Source organism: Planococcus citri, chromosome 1, assembly GCF_950023065.1.
Source record: "Planococcus citri chromosome 1, ihPlaCitr1.1, whole genome shotgun sequence".
Classification (NCBI taxonomy): Eukaryota; Metazoa; Arthropoda; class Insecta; order Hemiptera; family Pseudococcidae; genus Planococcus; species Planococcus citri.
In genome coordinates, this window is record NC_088677.1 from 40,803,957 (window position 1) to 40,824,584 (window position 20,628).

The following is a 20,628-nucleotide window of genomic DNA, read 5'->3' on the forward strand; positions in this document are numbered from 1 at the left end:
TTCAAGATAACACGAAGAGAAATTCTGATTGTGAGAATAGGTGCATACCAGGTACATGCGGTTTTCCGGTAGTTTGAATTTATATTCAGAATTAATATTTCACTTTTATGGATAAATGGAAGATAAAGTTTCAATAACGGAAATAAACTACAAACACAAGTAAAATTACCAACTCTTCTGTTTGAAAAATATCAAAAACAAAAAAAAACGCTGTGCTTTTACGACTTTTTAAATAACGATTTTTGAGTTGGAGTGATCAGTGAATATTTGTTTTATTTGCAAAAGTGAGTACTTATACTTGCTTGTAATACACATACCCACCTATACCTTTATACACTGAAACTGAAACATGTTTCATTAAAATTCAATCTAGGTAGGTATTTTTCAATTTTTAAAATAGGGAATTTATCAAAACTAAGTACTTATTAAGTATGGTGGTGTAAGTGTGTAGACTGTAGATGATCTACAAATTATTATTTTTCAAATATACCTAAATATGTTATACATTCAACAGATATATACAGGTACAGTGCTGTAGAAATGTGCGCGATAAAAATATCTGATAGTAATGATAGCATAATGATGATTTCAAATACATATAATAAACGTTTATCTACATCAAAGATCTTCGTAAATTTGTTATAAGTACTTGATGCGATGATAATTTGATAAAATTCCTTCTAAAGCAAGATTAAAATCAAGATTGCATTTGTCAAAAAATCTTTCGTTCGCTTAATTAACAATGATGAAAGAGAACGAAATTTTTCGTGAAATCGTGGAACCTACGAGTACATAATAGTATGTACATCAAAAAATGCGGGAACAACGATTTCATGTTTATCTAACTAATTAAAAATATGAGCATAATATATTCAAGTTTTCTACAAAAATTGAGATTTCATCATTTCTAAAAGTAAAATTGTTTTCTTCGCACCCGTAAAACGAATGAGTTTTCAAAGTTCACTTCAGGATGACTTCGATCAATCTTAAGAATAGAAATAGGTGGACGAAATTGTTGCGAAAGTTATAGAAAACGTAACTAGGGCTACTGTAACTATACCTGAGTTGAAGCCGTTGGAGGTCGAACCATTTTTTTCGAAAATATATGTAGAATGAACATTGAAACAAGTCGAGTGTATTTTTTTAGTTGGAAAAAAATTCTGAGAGTTTAAAAGAATTTTTAAAAAGACGTGATCAAAAAAACAAAAAATTAAGTAAAGGGATTTTCATTAACAGTGTATCAGTATCAGTATTTCAACTTACGATACTTACTTACCAAAATTGGTTATTGGGAAAAATAAGAACGAACTATTCACACCTTTTATCTACTCGTATAATGTAAGCTTCTATAAAACAAATCCGTTGGGCACAATATAATCTTGCGGTGATCCGCAAAATTTGTTCGGAAGTCTTTGGCACTGTTCAGCTGGACTTATAAAAAATGAATGGGTTTCACTTCTCATGTTTATGGTTCGGTATTTGCTTTGTACGCATTTACATAAACTTGAAAATGAATAAAATAATAAAATGAATTTTTTATTAAAATCACGAACATCGAGGAAAAATTGAAACTGAGAAAAAAAGAGTTTACGTTTGAATAATATTAACTACGATATAAATTACCTATATTGGCTATATTTATTAGTTTGTTCTATTTAAAAACTGTTGCATAAAAAATTGAATTAAAAAAATTCATTTCGGTACTATTTAAGCACCTACCTAGACATTATTTTCAATTTTGTACTTAAATTAAATTATTTCAAAAAGTAATGCTTTCTATTTTTTTTTTTAATGACTGAAAAAAAATGATACCTACATATAAATGAAGTTAGTACATACATGTATAACATATAAGTACAAAAACTTTCGGATGTAGCCTTATTTTTCAATTTGAATATAATAATGGATTATTAATTTAATTTAGACCTATATTTTCGATTTGAAAATGACTATAAATAGGTGTAATCAAATTCCGTGTGAATTACCTACTTCGATTATTTTCTTTACCTATTAATAATCTATTAGCATAACTAATAAATCATTAATTATCAGTTCCATTGCAATTGCTTCTTTTTGGTGGAATTGTGGCTCGGAATAATTGAATTTCTATCAGTTAAGTATCTACGTTTCAAAAAGAAGAAAGGGAAATGGAACACGACAGGTGATGGCCGATTGGTAATAAAAAGAACATTACTATCGAAGTAATTTACGTAATTCATTATGTTGTCAAATTTTTTTTACAATGTTTTATGGTTTAATTCAGATTACCTATTCCATGCTAAAATAACATCGGTTCATTTTATTTTGTAAGTCTAGCGACCATTTTCGGATCGCTGCAAGATAATGCTGCACACAGATGCCTGAAGTTCGGCTACTAACACATTATACTAGATGTGTTCTTTTTACACGGATTTTGGCAGATTTTCGAGAATCTGGATTTTGGCAGATTTAGAATCTACGAGAATCTGCTTGGGTGGCAGCTTTTGAAAATGGATTTTGGATTTTACTTTGAAAAAGAAGGCTCGAGGTTTTGAAAAATTGGTGAATGTAATCTCAAAAGTGTTGGAAAAAAGAGATTTAAAAAAATGTCCAAAATCCAGATTCTCGAAAATCTGTCAAAATCCGTGTAAAAAGAACACATCGAATGTAAGCAAGAGCAATTTAAATTTATCTTGTTAACGTAAAGCTCTTTAATGTTAACGTATCTTGTAAAAGTCTTTACTCAGTCATAGCTCATCTGTTCATCTTATATTATTTTTGAAGGAATTCCCATTTCCTACATATTTCCTGCAATTCCTGTTTTTAGAAAAAAATCGCATGTTTTATAATTTCAACGCGATGAGCCGATGAACATGATTGAGCTTGAGCAGCATGAATCACTACAAACTCCGTGAACTTAAAGAGCTTTACGTGAACTTGATTTCTCTGATTCTGTATAATTTTTCGTCTAATGGTTAGCAACACTGTTTGATTCGTTCGGCACAAAATGAGGGCGGAGTTAACGAACCTCATGCGAGCGGTGTGTACGTAGTTGACTTGTCCAGTCGTGAATGAAACGTCGTTGCCGGTGAATTGTGTGTCGTTAGTTTATGTAAAAAGTTGCTAAAAAAAAACGTGCTCGTATTTTTCATTTGTGAAATTTGATGAATTTACTGAATAAGTTTTACTTTTCGGCGTACTTCAATTTCATTTTCGTATCGTTTTTTAATAAACAATGCAATTCGTAAAAGTAAATAGCGGATGTTATTTAAGTTGTAATTCATTCAACGGACTTTCGATTTTATTTTATAATTCTATGATGCACTCTCAACTTCACCATATATTCATGCATCATCGTCATCATCATCACCATCATCATCATCATGGTCATCATGTTCATCATTTGACATCGAAGATTACTCGTGTTTTTTCCAAAATTTGGGCCCGTTCTTGTTAAATCCGCTTCAACATGTCTAGAAGGAAACAAAGTAACCCGAAACCTCTGAAATGTAAGTGTATATTTCGATCATCGTATGATTTATTCCTTATTCGTATTTAGCGGAAATTTGCGTCAGAAATAATCATCAGTAGATTGATGTTAGTTGTCTTTGCCTTGATAATTGACAACAAATTAGAGGTAATGGCATGCTTTGTGATTAACAAGTTATCATCGAATTGGTTAGCATTTTCTTGATGATTATTTGATCGAATTTGTTATCATTTGATAACAAAATGATCTATGTTTTAAATTCCCAAATTGTTTTTGAAAGATCTTGTTTTCTGCAGAAAACAAGATAAGTAATATCTATGTATAACTCGTTAAGTATTAATCTTCGCGTAGGTAACACATTGGAATTGGTTCATATGAATCTTAAATATTTGCACTCGAAATACTCTGGATCAAATCGAGAACAGATTAAGAAAGTAATTCGGAAATTCCATTCCTTTAAAGTGTTGAGTGTATCAACAACAATGACGTCATATGAATACGACAAAACACAATAGTGATTGGTTCACCATACATGGCATAGGTGTATCTGTCTTTCTTTATTTAGTAGATAGAAAAAATGCACGTAGTAAGTGATTTTTATTATCAATATTACCGATCGTTCTTCAAGGTTTCGGAGACTAAAGTGCATTAATGTACATTGTACATACTACATACATACTTACCTAGGTGTAGGTATTACATTTGTATAGCTAGGTCTTAGTCTGGTGATTAACACTTCGTATTTAAGCTGTTTGTGTTCATTTCAATTATTGACGATGTGTTATTCAAATTGAGTGTTGACCCGGTGATTCGTCGTGTGATTGGAAGATATTTGAACGGAGAGTAGTTTGAAAATTCTGTCCTGTGTCCACACTGTCCACGTCAATTTGAGTTCTTAGCTACCTATCCTATCACCGATTATAATCAAAATGTAAACAAACGAGAAATTCAAACCACGTGGAGAGAGCAGCTGTTTCATACTCGAAAAACTGAAGTAACATTAATTATTGCTTCACAGCACTTTGTCTACTTTTTGAGTAAGATATGATTAGGATTAGAATAGCTTTAGTTGAAGTTGAACTATGATTAGACTTTTCTCATAGGTACAGTTCTTCTGTTATTTTCCATATACATGCATATAAAATCGAAGAAATGCAGCTTAAATTACTATTATTCTTCTTTTCAAAATGGTTACTGATTAGTGATACTGAAATTACCTTTGACTTCCTTTTCATGATCTCTCGAGCTGATAAGTATTAATAAGTATTCAATGTTATCAACGAATTACGACGGGTATACAAAGTAACATAACATACATAGATGTGCTACAAAAATTGATGTGCTCGTATTTTACGTTGATTTTTGTAGATTTGGTGTGATTACTCCCTACTCCCTACTCCCTGATGATGGAAATTATTCTTCATCATTCCTCGCCCAGTAAATGAGCCACATAGTACACTACGTACCTATTCACTTTTTAAAAATTATTGTTGATGTTGATGAAAAAATATCCCATTTTGCAACACGTTCGATGCTGTAGCGTTATCCATTATGAACCTACTAGTCAGTAGTCAGTCGATGAAAATTGTTTTGGAATGAGTAGGTCTAGGTACATAAATGTAAAATTTAAAAAAATTCAACTCATTTGCTATATTGTGGTGGTCCGCTTATAATTCTGATTGTTACACTGCAACTGAGCTGAACATTCCTTATTCAGATGTCAGCTAGTAAATCTGTCCTATTACATAGTGTTATCGCCACAAACTATACCCACGTTTAAAAAGGGTTTTATCAGTTATCGTTTGGAAAGTTAGAATGTAAAATTACCGTTGAAAATTATTATCGCTGAAACGTGTGCACCGGCAATTTGTTGGTTAAAACGAGTGATAATACTTGCCCTGGTCGATGGGTTCGAATCCGAGCCCTCATTGCTATTGTTTTCAGACCTCGATGTTGTTATCATTGAACTGATAAAAAGAGGTTATAATACGTTTAAGCAGTATAGGTAAAGTTATATCGTGCTAAGCTTCTTGGCGGTTTTTTGTTCGGGTGCTATAATTCATCTTATGTACGTTCACACTGATATGCCGTAAGGAACTAAATACCAGGTATGGAAATACGCCATCTTTGGATATAGAAAAAAAATTTTAAGGACTCAATTTATTAATAATACCGCCAATTTACATTATTTTTTTACTTCATATTCATTTTAATACACAAAATAAACATTTTCCCACCATTTTTTTGATTTCATTTCTTTATATGACTGAAATGAAAAAATCACATCACCGTCAAAACTACGAAATCTATATCCAAAGATGGCGTATTTCCATACCTGGTATTTAGTTCCTTAATATGCCGCAATTCGGATAAAAGTGTGTACTGTGTATGTACATGTCGTATGCAAAATAAATCACGTTCATTGGTTGCTGGTTCGACTCCTCCGCGTTACATGTTACGTTACGCGATGCTAATTGCCCCTATTCGTCGAGAACAAGGTGTAGGTTGGTGGTAAGATACTCTTAGATAGGTGTAACACTGCACCAGCCAGATGCACAAAATACCATACATTTGCAATGTGCTAGTCGTCCGCTAAGTGCGGAAGGGTGCCTCGTGCAACTTGTTACTTGATACCTGTGTAAAACTGCCTTTCCACTCTGAGCACCATCTATCAGTCCAAATGTTCAAACCAAAAGTTATGTTACCTCAAGACACCCTTCCCATCACCAAAGATACCTTTAGATTTGAACTTGGACTGATAGATGGCGCTCAGTGTGGAAAGGCAGTTTTACACAGGTATCAAGTAACGAGTTGCACGAGGCACCCTTCCGCACTTAGCCGACGTAGTGATGGGCCGATTATTAATCGATTAATCGAATAATCGATTAATCGGCCTGAAAAATAATCGTTTGGCGATTATTTTTTCTTCTTCCGATTAATCGATTAATCGATTATTTTGAAAAAAATAATCGATCATGTTTTTATAGGGTATTTGGCGTAAATTTTATCACAATCTTGTGTTTTTTGGCGTTAAAATTGAAAAAGGATAATTTTCAAAACCGTGAAAACAGAAATATTGACCAATCCATCTTGTATTTTCATCATTTTCTCCAGAATAATCACATTTCTGTCATTCTCTGTTATTTCAACGGTCAATTAATTAACATTTTTACGTTTTTTTCAGCAATTTTGAACATTTTAATGTGATAAAAAAATAATCGAAAATCATCGATTTAATCGATTATTTTTTCACCGATTAATCGGAGTCGCGATTATTTTTTTGGCCGATTAATCGATTATCGATTATTTGAAATAATCGATTTTTGCCCAACACTACAATGTGCATCGATTTGGGGTACCTTTACCCACCCCATAGTGATAGTAAGTACATATAAATGTACCTTACCAACCAACGTTTTTAAATTACTATAAATTTTTATCTGACTACACTCTTTTGATTTTCTTAACGTACATACGTTCATACACATATTATGATTGTATAGTAGGTAGTACCTACCTACCTATAGTATATGATACATTATAACTATACATACATCACGTATCGCAGTTTTCACGCGAAATATCATGTATCGGTTGGTTCGGGGTATACGATAAAATTGGCGAAGAGGAGAAGGTATACGACGTTTGAAAATCGTTGTAGGGTAAAATGGATACATGGCGTTTTGATGAATGTGTCGCGCATTTATCAGATATCGGTGCCTGTTGGTTTTTCGTTATCTAGGAACTGTCCTCATTATATACGTGCGGGGTGGGTATTCGATACTGTAGGTTCGTATAGGATGGGAAATGTTGATAGTCAATTTTGATATTACAAAATGTGTCACATGAAAATAACTGATAAAAGGAGAAATCGTAATCGCTCCGTTGTTTAATAACGTTTGTGTGCTTCATGTTCGATTGCAGTTGATGATAAAAGGGCTTTTATCAGCATTTTTTTCTCGTTTTCTTTCTAGCCTTGACAGTGTTCTGTAATTTTCAGATAGTGTTGCATGGCACTTCAACAAAAGGGTAATGAATTCCACAAAATTGTTTCTCCCATGTTTTCCCTTCTTTTCTTTTTCTTCCAAAAACAAAATAAATTGGTAGAAACGAAGTAGGTATCTTGATTGTTGCTTGGCGAAAAGCTCTTTACGTTTAAAATGCTTACTCACTGTATGAAAAATTGCGAATTTGAGCATGATTTTTTTGATATTTTATGGCTAAAATTTAAAAATTATATAGCTAAAAATGAATTGAAAAATGGAAAAGCTTTTGCACTCGGCATCTGTACATTTCAGACTCACAGTTCACTGCTAACGATAATTCGAAGTCACCTATAACATCTATTAATTCTTTTAATGAACAGAAGACATAAGTAGATAGTAAGTACCTACTCCAGTAATACATATTTGAAAAATTTGAGTTGATGGAAAAATTGTTATCTAAGTATTTTCAGTTCCATTCATCAAAAAGGACGACATCAAAAAAAAAAAAAAACGAATAAAGTACAATTTCATAGGTCGTGAAGTGAAGATATACTTGAAACGATTAGGGTTAAATAGGTCTGGTACACTTACATCTTGAAACATGCAGAAAAAATATTTACCTATGGCAGGTAAAAGTATTTTTATGTAAATGCCTTACCAACATTAATTTTCCAACAGAATTATTATCTACCTTTTTTTAATGCAGTAAAAAATTATTAAACTACAACTACGTCATTTAATAAACACTTGATAGCGAGCTGGTTTTGGTGTTTGGTAGCGAATTAACATTGGGCAAAATAGCGTTGAACAGCGTGAGATCTTAAGATTTTTAATTACTTCGCGCTACGCTAATGTTATCTTGACGAGATCGATTTTTATATGCTTGAGATACGAGTACATAGAGGTACCAGCAGAGCATACCATAGTTATAACTTATAATTTATAATTTCATTCGATGAGATAGGGTAACTTGTGGATCACCTTCTTGCCATTAGAAGTTCCTAACTTCCTATGCGTTAAAGTTTTAAATTTATGAAATTGCTGTGATGTTTTGTGACTGACTTCAATTTTAAAAATCAGTTTTTCAAGAATTGGTAGCAAGAATTTCTTTGATTTTCAGGACTATTGCGTATGTTTTAATCATTGATTTCAAAAATTTAATCAAGGGCGTATTACATAGTACCTACGTATGTACCTACTATCTTCTTTAAAAATATTTTTGAAGAATAAAAATGTTTTCACTTTTTTTTTCACGATTTTTCCGAGTGTACTTCCAATCTGGCAATATTTTTTTGTAGAAAAAATATTCAGAGTCAAGTTGAATTTTTTGCTACCTGCCGGTTGCCGTCACCACCCTTCTCCCCCTTTAAGAAATTCTTTCTGCGTTTCACCAAGACCCAATTTTGATACCAGTACACCAAAATAATAAGTTTTTGGACATTAAATTTCACTCTTGAAAAATCATGGTAATCCGAAAAAATTTGATTGGGCTGCTACAACTCACTGCTACTAAAACTTATCGCAATAAAACGAGGCAAAATCCATCATTTGCATGCATTTTTTTTATTACTTACTGAGTTCAATGTTTTAATAAATTTGGAAGATCAGCGAATTTTTGGATTTAATACTGTGATTGCATTGATTTTTCTAAAATATCAGACTACGTAGATATCCTGTGTACTGTACACTCGCTTTTTGTATGTACCTAATGAAACAATTCTGAACTCCATAAGTGAAAAATCACTACTTAGTACCTTCCTACCAGCTACCTACCTCGTACCTAAGTATACTTTATTTTAAATTTTGATTCGTCAATACTAAATTTCTGTGCCTATTTTTGTTTAAGATCTCTTCAATTTTCAAGGATATTTTATGAAGCAGTGATTTTCGTTTCAAAAAAAATGAAAAAATTGTATTTTTCACTCTACAGGATCGAAAATGTATCATTACAACACATCATAGTGAGCAAACTTCCGGCGTCTTCAGAATGAGATATCTACAGCTTGTTTAGTTTCAACTCAATCTGTTTTGGATACTCTGAGAAAGTTGGGGGAAATTCTTGCGAAAATTGGCAGCTTTGATTTTGTTGTACATTTAAGTAGGTACATTATTTCATTTTATAAAGCTCGCTGTGTTGTTTGCTTCTCGAGAACAATGTAAAAGAAAGTGCTGCTTTTTTGAGACACCCTATGTCATATGTGTACCGTCGCAAGTCAATATAGTTTACTACAATGTTTATACTAACTAAATATTATATTTTTAATTACAATTATCTCGGCGGAAAAGTGAAAGGAGTAACACGTTTGTTTGAAATTTGCGAGCTTGTTCATAAATAGGCAGGTGTATATAAGTTGTAATGTGTCAGGTAGAAAAGTGGGTAGAACACGTATATAAGTTCACCATATTACTACATGCATACAATAGTTACATGAAGAATAATAAAGAGAGGGGTTTACGCGCGTGCGGAAAAGGAATAAAAATTGTAAAAGAGTACGCGTTTGTTTTCACCTAAAACATGTTTCTTTTTTCTTTTTCTTTTTTCGAGAAAACTATTTTAGTTTGTGATTTAAATGCGACAACGAACCACACATATAATTCGTAAAAGGTCAGTGAAATCGAGCCTTATAAGATGCTTATCAACACGAATGCGGAGAAAGATAGAAGGATACATAATATAAGGGAAACAGTCGAGATAAGAGCGCACAAGAGCCGCCCGCTGCGTTCTTATCAGTTGAGCCCGCAGCAAAAGCCCCTTTCCACTATCCTCCCGTCTGGTCGTGGCTACGTATCGTGTTATCTCGGGTACGAGACGAGCGTCGCGGTATAGAAGGGATTGACTCGAAGCAACGCTCCCGAAAAAAAGCTTTTTATGTTATCGCACCGCGTTTAGACCAACAGTCCCCGCACGTACACCGTTTCCTTTCCAAGTGTTCACTATTTTTGACTTATCAACTTTACCATCCATTTCCTCCTTGCCACCTTTTAACTCTTTCGAAAATAAGTACGAAAAAAAACGGAACATTTTATTTCTTTGAATTTTATGTTTTTCAAACGCCAAAAGAATTCAATTACCAGCGAATAAGTTAGCAATTGTATGCCATAAAAGAAATGACGAACTGTTAGTTTTTGTATGAATATAAAATAACTACAATTCGTCTGTCCATCTAGGACAATGGACACGACATGACGTTGGAAAATACGTATCGAGATCGCCGAGCATTATACTCGTACATTAGCCGTGTGTGCGATTTTTAATAAATAAAAACCTCGTACAACGCAGAAAATAATCGTTAGATCGTGTTCATTTCCGCTATTTTACGGTTAATTATTAATTACGAGCAATTCATAAGTAGGCATACCTGTTCGCGGTATTCGGCTAGTTAAATTATACATGTCACAGTGCGAGATTTAATAGTAGGAATTTTAGGTTAATAAATACCTCCTATACAGTAGGTAGAGGTACCCGGACCGAGTGCAGGTACGAATAAAAAGCGTGCTTTCCACACCGCTGAAATTATCTATCGCTTATCTATGTACCTACTAGTACCAAGTACCTACAAATCTGCGACTCTCCTTGTGTCGTTTTTATTTTATTTTAATTTTTTCGCATTTTATCATTAGGTAAGTTATCTGTAAATGTGTAACGCATAAGTCATTATGAAAAGTGACCATCTTTGATACAGTGACTGAATCCCACCCATTGGTATGTTCCTGCGTGTATTTTTTCATCCTCTAGTAACGTTATTATAGCCTTTCATCTTCCCTCGCTCGATTTTATAATAACACTGTCGCGATAAAAATGATATAGATATGTAAAAATTATTGTGAAACGTAACCAGCATACGTATAAAACGTCTTCTACATTGTTATCTACATTTTTTGATGTTGAAAACGCGTTTGGAAATTATATCTGTGTTATGTGAAAAATTAGTTTCATTCCATATCGTCTTATTAATGTCTTTTTTATTGGTATTATTCGTTTAGTTGTAGATAGAGAAAAAATTTATACAAAATTCTATGGTCTTATGGTCTTAATCTTGATTGATGTTGGTTTTCGATAAAGGCATTTGGTGTCCCGTTGATGTTGTCTGAATGGTTGATAGTACGTAGGTATATAAGTATATGTATAAAAATTGTATTTCAAGCTGAAATTTCTTTATGAAATTTGAAAAATATGAGTGAGCTGTTCGGAAAGTTTTGTCGGTTTTTGCGATAGATAAAGTTCTCTAAGAACTGGAGAGTTTAGTGAAAATGAAAAAAATTGAACCTTTAATGGATCGTTCTTCTACTCTTCCAAATCTTTGCCTTTAACCGTATGAATTTTTTTATGGATTTTGAAGAAGATTATACATTGTTTAAAATTCCAAAACAGTAGGTAAGTATGTACTTTGAAATCACTTTACTAATCGAATAAAGTGTTGACCAAACTTCAATTTTCTATCCCAATGACGAAAAAATTTGTTTAAAATTTGCAAGAAATCAAGAACTGAAATTTCATTTAGTGATTTTGCCTATTTTTGAAATGACCTTTAGGTATTGAAAAAGGATTTCCGCCTGCAGGAGTACTTCCTTGTTTGAGCATAAAAATACAGTTCTTTGAAAATTGCGTCCGTTTCATCCCCCTCACCCACCTAAAATCTATAATTTTGAGACGAATTTTATTACTTTTGAAAAAATTAATGATTTTTTCATCGGAAGGAATCACTGAAGTAAGTTCGGGGAAAAAAATCTTGGTACGATATTCTGCGATTTGATTCTGAAAATGGCAATATGTACATATATTGGAAGATTTCACGAAAATGTCTACAAAAAATCCGAATGTTAATTTTAGTTTCCTCTCTTCTCCTCTTCCCGAGGAAGAAGCGAATTTGAAATTAGGAGTGAAATCCAAAGTTCACAACTTTGCTTCGGAGTTTAATCGAATGTACAAAGGCACAAAAGCTTAAGCATTATATCTTAAAAGATGAATTAACGCGTGAATGAATAAATAAAAAGCTGAAAGAAAACGTTTTGGCTTTTGCTGGCTACTTCCTTCGGTCGCTAATTTTTGTACGTACGTATGTAGATTGTAGATCAGTATATACGAAAGAGATTCTTATTTCGTTCGCAATGCTCTAGTTCGAGTGAGAAATGGTGGAAAATAATCAGAAGAAGATACTCAGAAATGAAAATATCGTGAAATTTAAACGTCTTAAATCTAACGACATGATAAAATACAGAAGGATTGAACTTCAATATCGCGGAACCTACGGTTAAAAATTCGTCTGAAATAATATTTTTGGCATTGTGCCAAATGGTTCCAGTCCAGATTAGTTTTTAAACTTCAGCTATTGATGAAACCAGATTAGAGCAGACTAACAGATTAGAATGGCTTAATAACAATATGTTGCCGTGTAATAATTTTTCACTGGTGTTATTTTGTGTTGGAATTACTTGAAGCTTCCTTTTTTTATGGCAACTATAGAAGTGTCTATCGCCGATTAAGATGGCGCTTTTTTAATATTCAGCACAATGGAGGAGGTAGGGAGTAGAGTGTGTCTTATACATAGTTTTTTCAAGACGTGCCTAGGTATTTCAAAAGTTTATGGGACGAATTCTTAGAAATGGATCAAAAATTGAATGGTCGGTTATATTTTTCAGAATGACTTTGAGGTACTGGGTGTGAATGTTCATTTGTAAGTCTTGAAAGAGCTGTAAATTTCAATTGTCGTCGTCCCTTCCACTATCCAAATTGTACTAATTTTGAAAAAAAAGAATGAATGATGCGTCGTGATCTCGTTAAGCACTTTTTTAGATGAAGGCAAATGAGCTGTTTAGATGATTGACGATTGACAACTTCTCACTGCTTTTTCTAGTTGAGTTTCTTTTGGAGCATTTTTGCCAGCAATGCATAATCTGCCTCTGTGGATCCTGTGATGTAGAAATTAAGAATTGTGAATCATATTATAGTGTTCTTTGAAGCAATACCTATAAGCCCACTTCTTGATTTTAAAACAAGTTCGGCGTTTGATGATATGATCAGTGGGAGATCTTGAAAACTCAATTTTTTGTTTAAAGGTGTAAATTATTTTTCAAAATTCCTATCCTAATCTTTACTAAACCATTCACGCTGCGAAACAATTCGAAAGAATCTTGTTCAAGTTGAATATTGTCGTTTGCCTGTTCGATGTTAGGTCGGTCTGTCTCAGTCAGTACCCGCATCTTCACCATAATAAATCAACGAGGAAAAGTGTAAACGCCGTCAATCGAACTTCAAAACGCTTTCATCGTAGAATGGCGATGGCATTGGTAAGCTGAGGCAAGTTTTTACCATATTTGTGTACGTGTGATCTTTGCGTTGTCACTGTGAAAATCTACGATGTAAAAAACAACGCCAATCAATCACGTATCGAGAAGGCGTTGTTATTGAATTGATAAAAACAGATTGAAATGGGGAAACCGATTGTTAACAACTTGGATCTTTTGTATAATACATAGTTAAAACGTCAATTCATTATCAATATTCAGTAGCTCTAGGTATGGTATGCTCAAGTTTTTGTTTTGTTTTGTCGTTGTTTTTTTTTTTAGTAGATATATCGCGAGTGTGTGGTAGCTTTGCTGTTCTGCATTACATTACTACGTAGACGTACATATAGGTAGGTACTATAACTATCCAACAAATCCGCTTATTGGTAGAATTGCAAAATCGGTGTGTGCTTCGCAGTATCTTATATCTTGTTAGTTGTCGTTTTGCTAGTCATACTATTTACCTAGTTGTGACTACGACGACGGCGACGGTTCTTCACAATCGATGGTCTGCGATAAGATGACACCAAGTACCAAGTTGCTAACAACTTCTGTGTGCGGCCTCATCCTAAAACAATCTGTTTCCATACATCATGTCACATACTCAATCTTGAAGCATGTATTTATATGTACATGTGTACATTTTAGACAGTATCTAGGAAACGGATGTTTTTCACAAACTCCCTGTGTCCAGTTTAAAAAGACTTGTCTGGAGTCTGGCGAACGTCTCACGCTCACCTATCTATATACTTACATGTTTTCATTTATCTTTTCAATAAAATCGCGCGCGTCCGATTGCTTTTCGGAGCTGGGACATGCTAGGTAATTTTCTTTGTTCCTTACATGAGTTCTGAGGTGATTTCCATAGCTATTGATGGGCGTTTATTTGCTTAAACATATACGCCTCTTGCGTACTTGAATTCTCATTTTGCAGAGGACCACTTAGCTAATTTCTTTTTCGATTGGGCTGAAATTTTCATCATTGAAAAAGTAGGTATGTTATGTACACATTCAGATTTAGAATTAAATTTTTAGCTGTCGAAGTTGGCTTTCCAATTATTTAAAACGAAGTAAAAAATTGAAAAATCGGTTAATGTACCTACCGAAATCAATCCTTCCTCCTTCGATCGTGGCTATTTTTGAGCTGATCTCAAGTTTCCATTCAGAAATTTGCTCTATCCTAATCGACTCGAGTGTCAAACTTTTGATTAGGTACTGGAAGATCAGCACCTTCTAGAGTAATTTACATTGCTCTGGATAATGAAAACGTTAGCTTTTGGTGAAGGCTCCAGTGATAACAGGGGCGTAGCTAACCAATTTTAATTGTAGGGGAGGGGGAGGAGAAATCTGAGAAATTCCTACTGCAAAATTGCAAATTTTCCAACAACTTAGGCTCGTAAATAGTGGTTTTACTGGTTTTTAACAGTTTTATAGACACAGTTCACAAATTTCAGAGTTGTCGGTTCATCATAATCAGAATTTTCTATTTCCAAAATGCCCTGGGGGATGGTAGAACCCCAGGCCCCCTGGACGCTTTACCCCTGAGCAAGAAAGTTGTTACAATCGAATTCAGATGCCAATTTTAGGGAAATAAGCAGTAGGTTTTTATCTCAAAATTTACTCTGTTCGCAAATTAATTCATTAACGGCTTATTCCTGTCATTAAAAAAAATCCTAAAAACCCGAGAAATCAGATTTGGTAGCTTAAAATTTTGTTTCAATGTGTGACCGACATGTTCTTTCAGTGAGCAATATTTTAACTCAATTGAAACAAGAGAGTTTCCAGAGATAAACCGAATAATTATTCGAGGATAATTGCTTCTATCAGTTTTGTTCCCTACATGCTTATTTCAAAAATGAGGACGCTTATTTAACAGATTTTCACGGCATTTATTCAGTCGTCACAATATTTACTTGGAAGCAGTTTCACTTTTCAAAGGCTGAATCTATGAGACCATTCAAAAATTTGTTGGAAAGTTTCAATAATCTTTTTGCCTTTCGCTTCCCCGAAAAATAGACCTTTCTATTCTAATTTTTCTTTTTTCGGTTTGAACGTTTACTCAAATATTGTGATGTCGTAACTTTCAATGTTAGCAGATCAATATAGAAATTGAATAATTTATCTGATCCGTACAAACAAACACACAGTTGATTCGAAGGAAAGATTAACGCTTCGCGCGATATCACTGTTTTAAAGAAGGTTTGAAAGCTTCGGCCGAATAGAATTGTATAGGTATAAAAGAGAGGTAATAGTGGAGGAAAGGGAATTATGAAGGGGGATGAAAATACTCAAGTCGTACGCAGGTATCCAGACTTACCTAATACAAAGTGCCTCACTTACCTTCGACCAAGAGTGTTTCTTTATCGGCGGTCGTATTCTTTGATAATTTCTTCAGATAAGCTGAAACCAAATACAAAACGTTTTCCCCCCTTATTTTTGATAAAGAAAAGGTGACCTTTTGATAAGTATTCGCGCTCGGTATAGTTATATGCTTGCGTTTCGTTTATTAGCAAGTTTTTTATTTCATAGACGTGACATACGAGCTATTGCTATTTTTCTTTTAATGGGTTTTGCGTTAGAGATGTTGATTACCTGATGTGATCCAAATTAAGTGTAGGTATTGTAGGTACGTTATAGTACTGATTGAGGATTATTCCCATTTCGAAAGATCTTATCGTCTGTTTACCTCGTTTGCGGTTGTACAGGAGTGTAAAAGTACGACTATTCGATAGGTATAAAATGCAGGATACGTGCGTTTCGAGAGGAAATCTGCATTTTCCCGTTATCGACTCTCGTAGTCGGCTCTTTTTATGCTACGTGTAAATTGGTAAAAAAAAATCAAGGTAAATACTTAGAACCACTCTCGCGAATTGAGTTGGAAATTTACGACGTGAACAAAAACTGTAACAGCTCTGGCACTGGCATTGGCACTGGCACTGGCAGCATCAGTGTAGCTAGGTGTAGGTATATGTAGCCTAGGATCTTACGAGGCAGCGAGCAGCCAGAATCGATGAACGCACTTACAACCGTGCTGGTCCTCGACCAGATAAAATTTCATCTTGCAATCACGAAAACACTTAAAATAAAAACGTACGGGAAAGCAATATCAAGATAGCGGAGTCGTTAAAAATGTAAAATGGAGACGTGTTTTATATGGCCGAATCGGCGATAACGTTACGTTTAAATCTTTATCTTTTTTTCCCCGAGTTGTTGAGTGGTCGGCGGAAGAGCGAGAGGTGAGTTAAATTAAAGAAAGATAGACGGAGTTATAATGGAATTGTAGGATCAGAGGGGGAAAGTCGTTGATTCCAGAATGATAAGAAAATATTATGGGATGCACTACTTGGCGATAGGGATTCGTAAAATAATAGTCGGATTGGATTACACAAGGCCTATATTGAAATAGGCTTCACACTGATACCGTCGTCTGCTTGTAATAAATGAGACGAGTTTTTTTTTACCACTACTTCATCTTTACACGATCGAACTTCTCGTTGCGCTAATATGCGATTCGATTGGAAAAATTCTGATGTCTGTATTTAATAATGGGATATGTCAGAGTAGTTCCGTTTCAGCATACGTTATTCAATTTTTTTCATAATTTTCCGTCTAGGTATGTAGATATAGATACTGGTACAAGGTACAGATAGTTTTTGCGAACTGTATCTACTATGGAAGTCGCGACTCTTCTGAAATTTTATTACGATAAGAGTTGAAAATTCATATCACTCGAAAAGCTTAGGTTTAATTTTTCTCTTCGATACGTGTAAAATATTAAATTCTAATTCGTATGCTAATGTTAATATCTTATTAATGAAAAAATATTATATTAGAGAGATTTTTTAAAAGATCGTGTTCTTATGTTTAATCTTTCTCTAAATCAGCGATAATATCCTGTAATGTCATAGAAATCTGATCTGTTGGAAAAGTTATACGAGTACCTAAGAGGTATTGAAATTGTTGAGGAAAAAAATACCTAATGATGTAGGTAGAGGTACCAGATTTCTTCTTATATTCATCGAATTGCTCGTTTTAATGTTTCAGATCGTTGTATTTCTATACCAACCTAGGATGAAAATTCCCAAATTTGGAAAGCTCAAATTTTGTAAAAATATTGGTTTTCGCTTAACCACCTGCGTAAACATTATTGTTAAATTTCAAATTTTGCGAAAATTGCTACCTACATACATTCATAATATTATATAGGTATTACTTATTGCAAGGGACATGGAGGAAAATTTTCGTTCCGTGTTACGCTTGTGAAATTATGATACCTTAATTTTTAATTTGGAAAAATACAGAAATGAGTTCGTAAATCAGGGTTAAATAAAAACGATTTGCTAATTCTTGAATAATATTCTTTGAACGGGTTATAAAATGTTTTTCTTCTTTTGAATAATTTTCCACAATGTCACTTTTGTCATGATGCACTTGAAAATCAGTAGACAGTTTTAAATGAAGCTCACGGTTTAAAAAATTTAAAATGATTTCCTCGAAAAGAAAAAGCTAAAATAAAAATTTAATGTGAACTAAATCATTGTCAAAATAAAATCAAAAATTTTCTTATTTCTGTGATTTTCCTCCTGGTTTTCCCATGACTACAAGTTGTGTAAGACATTACTTTTCCTCCATGGATAATTTTTCTCAAGTTTGGACGATTATTCTCATTAAAACAAAAAAAATGTTCAATTTGTCGAGATCTCCCCACCCTTTATCCGAGCATACCCGTATAATTTCTCATGACTCTGCACATCGTCGCGTCGTCGTCGGTCGACACGGCAATATTTCCGCTTATTTTCATGTCTACGAAGCCGAAGATACAAGTGTAGGCGATTCCTGCAGAAATTAACACGAAATAACTAAGTACGAAGAATTAACTCGGTGTGATTCCGTGTGTGTCGACAGCTCGACACTGATGCTGATTTTTTTTACTGATATAGAAACACTTGATGAGCAGATGAGCATTGTGATTGTAAATTTGACATAGGTTCGGTTTAACGCTTAAGAAATGAATTCACGTGATGTTATAGTTGTCGAATTTTTGCTCATTTTTATACGTAGTAGGCAGTGTGCATGGGAAAGGGAAAATTGTACGTACTCGAAAGAAGCTGACAAATTTGCATGTAATGTGAAGCAGTTTGATAATATTGGATCAGCGAGCAACGAATCGTTATACCTTCTCTATTGAAAGAAGCAATATCTACGGATAAAGTAGTCAAATCATCAAATAGCCGGCGATCTTGACTAATCGAATGCTGTATAAAATGTACTTTTATGGCGATTTGATCGATTAGTGGGATTCCGATTGGAAATTCAAATGATACGAGAAGATATATTTAAAATAAGATCTGTTGAAACGACTAATTCTACAGCACGTACCTAACTGCTACCTACCTCCATCTGATTTTACATGACGCGGCTTTCCTGCTGTTTTTTTTTCACTGTAGTAAACCTTTCGGCAACCGGTAAAATTCCGAGCATTATTCCAATGTCTTAATTTGTACGAAGTATGCGCGAATTATTATTAAACCTTATAAACGCCACGAGAACCCTTAGCCGTAGTTTTTATATTCGTTGATACGTAGTTAATTAAATTCTTGAAATTACATAGACAAGACGCAGACTCGTCGAAAAATCTTCAGCACTCTTGGAAGCACTGAATTTGTTACAAACGAAGGATTTAAGATTGAGGTGTTGACTTATGTGATAAAAGAATATGAATAATTAGCTTTTAGTCGGGGCTAGTTATACGCCTGTAGTAAGTAGATTTTGTAAAATGTTATTTCGTGCGTGACTGAGATAAACACTTCGGTATATTTTCGCGTCGTATCGATATTTATCACTTTTTTGGGAGATTTTTAAAAGTTCTTTTTCGTCTTTTTATATGGGTTATGCGAGTCGGATTGCCAAATGAATTAACTGATGGGCATTATTCACCGGGATGGGTATGTTATGTACGAATGCTCATTGCTCACCATGTTATTAATTATTTACTTGGTTTTTGTTTTCAACGTGTACGATTAGAATCATTTATGTAGGTAGGTACGTACGTGGTAAATCATCTGTAAGTATAGGTAATGAATTTTGAATTCGCTATAGTTTTTCGCTATAAAGCGTCGTCGTTACTAATTGTTTTTAGAAGAAAAAAAAATGAAAGAAAAAGGATATCATTTTTTTTCATCAAAAGGTGTTTCGTCTCGTTAGGTATATATACTGTGTCGAATGATTTGTTTTTGTTTTTTCGCCGGCGTTTCATTTCATTTATATCTGGAATATCATGTTGATGAGTATTTCAATAAATTTTTTCGATCAAATGCATTAAACGACAATAGTTCTAGTGTGTAGTGCAATTTTACGGAATTTTGCGGTAAATACGATAGTACTTTTCTCGCATGTAATGATGGTTGTTGTATGAGAATCCGAAGGTGCGAGGTAACTGGAGGAGGTTGTGCTTTTTATGCACACGGTCGATTGTTGTAGATATACGTGTTTTCACGTTAAGTGGCGTATTGAGTTTATTAAATCGTGTACGAAGGTGTTGGACAACGTGAAGTTGTTAAAATCCAATTATACAACTTCCGTATGGCAATATATCTTTTCTTCTTTCTTATTCTTTTTCTAATTTTGGTTTCGAACTGATGTACACAAAGTACACATACTTGTACACGTATATTGATCTGTAAAGCTTTCTATTTACAGTTGATGCACAGCGAAGAGGTTCTTGTACTTTGTTATCGGTTCTTCATCCGCGGATATGTAAAACCATACGTATCTCTGTTCTGTTCTTGGTTGTGTAGTATACGTTTCCGTTTCAGACTTTATCATAAAATCAGACACCAATAAATAATTCCGCCAGACAAATAAAGCAAACGAAAATTAATATTGGAT

At 33.8% G+C, this 20,628-nt stretch overlaps 1 protein-coding gene across 4 annotated transcripts in view; it reads left to right on the forward strand.

Annotated features, from left to right (window-relative positions):
• The window catches only part of ush (Zinc finger protein ush), a 107,014-nt gene that overhangs the window by 21,876 nt on the left and 64,510 nt on the right, over positions 1–20,628 (forward strand). Inside the window, exon 1 of one of the 4 annotated variants that reach the window (XM_065344805.1) lies at positions 3,016–3,488. The exons of the other annotated variants lie outside the window; for them this stretch is intronic. Within the exon in view, the coding sequence (XP_065200877.1) occupies positions 3,449–3,488 (40 nt within the window). The 5' untranslated portion in view covers positions 3,016–3,448. Of the gene's footprint in view, positions 1–3,015; positions 3,489–20,628 lie in introns of those variants that run through there. 4 annotated transcript variants of the gene reach the window in all.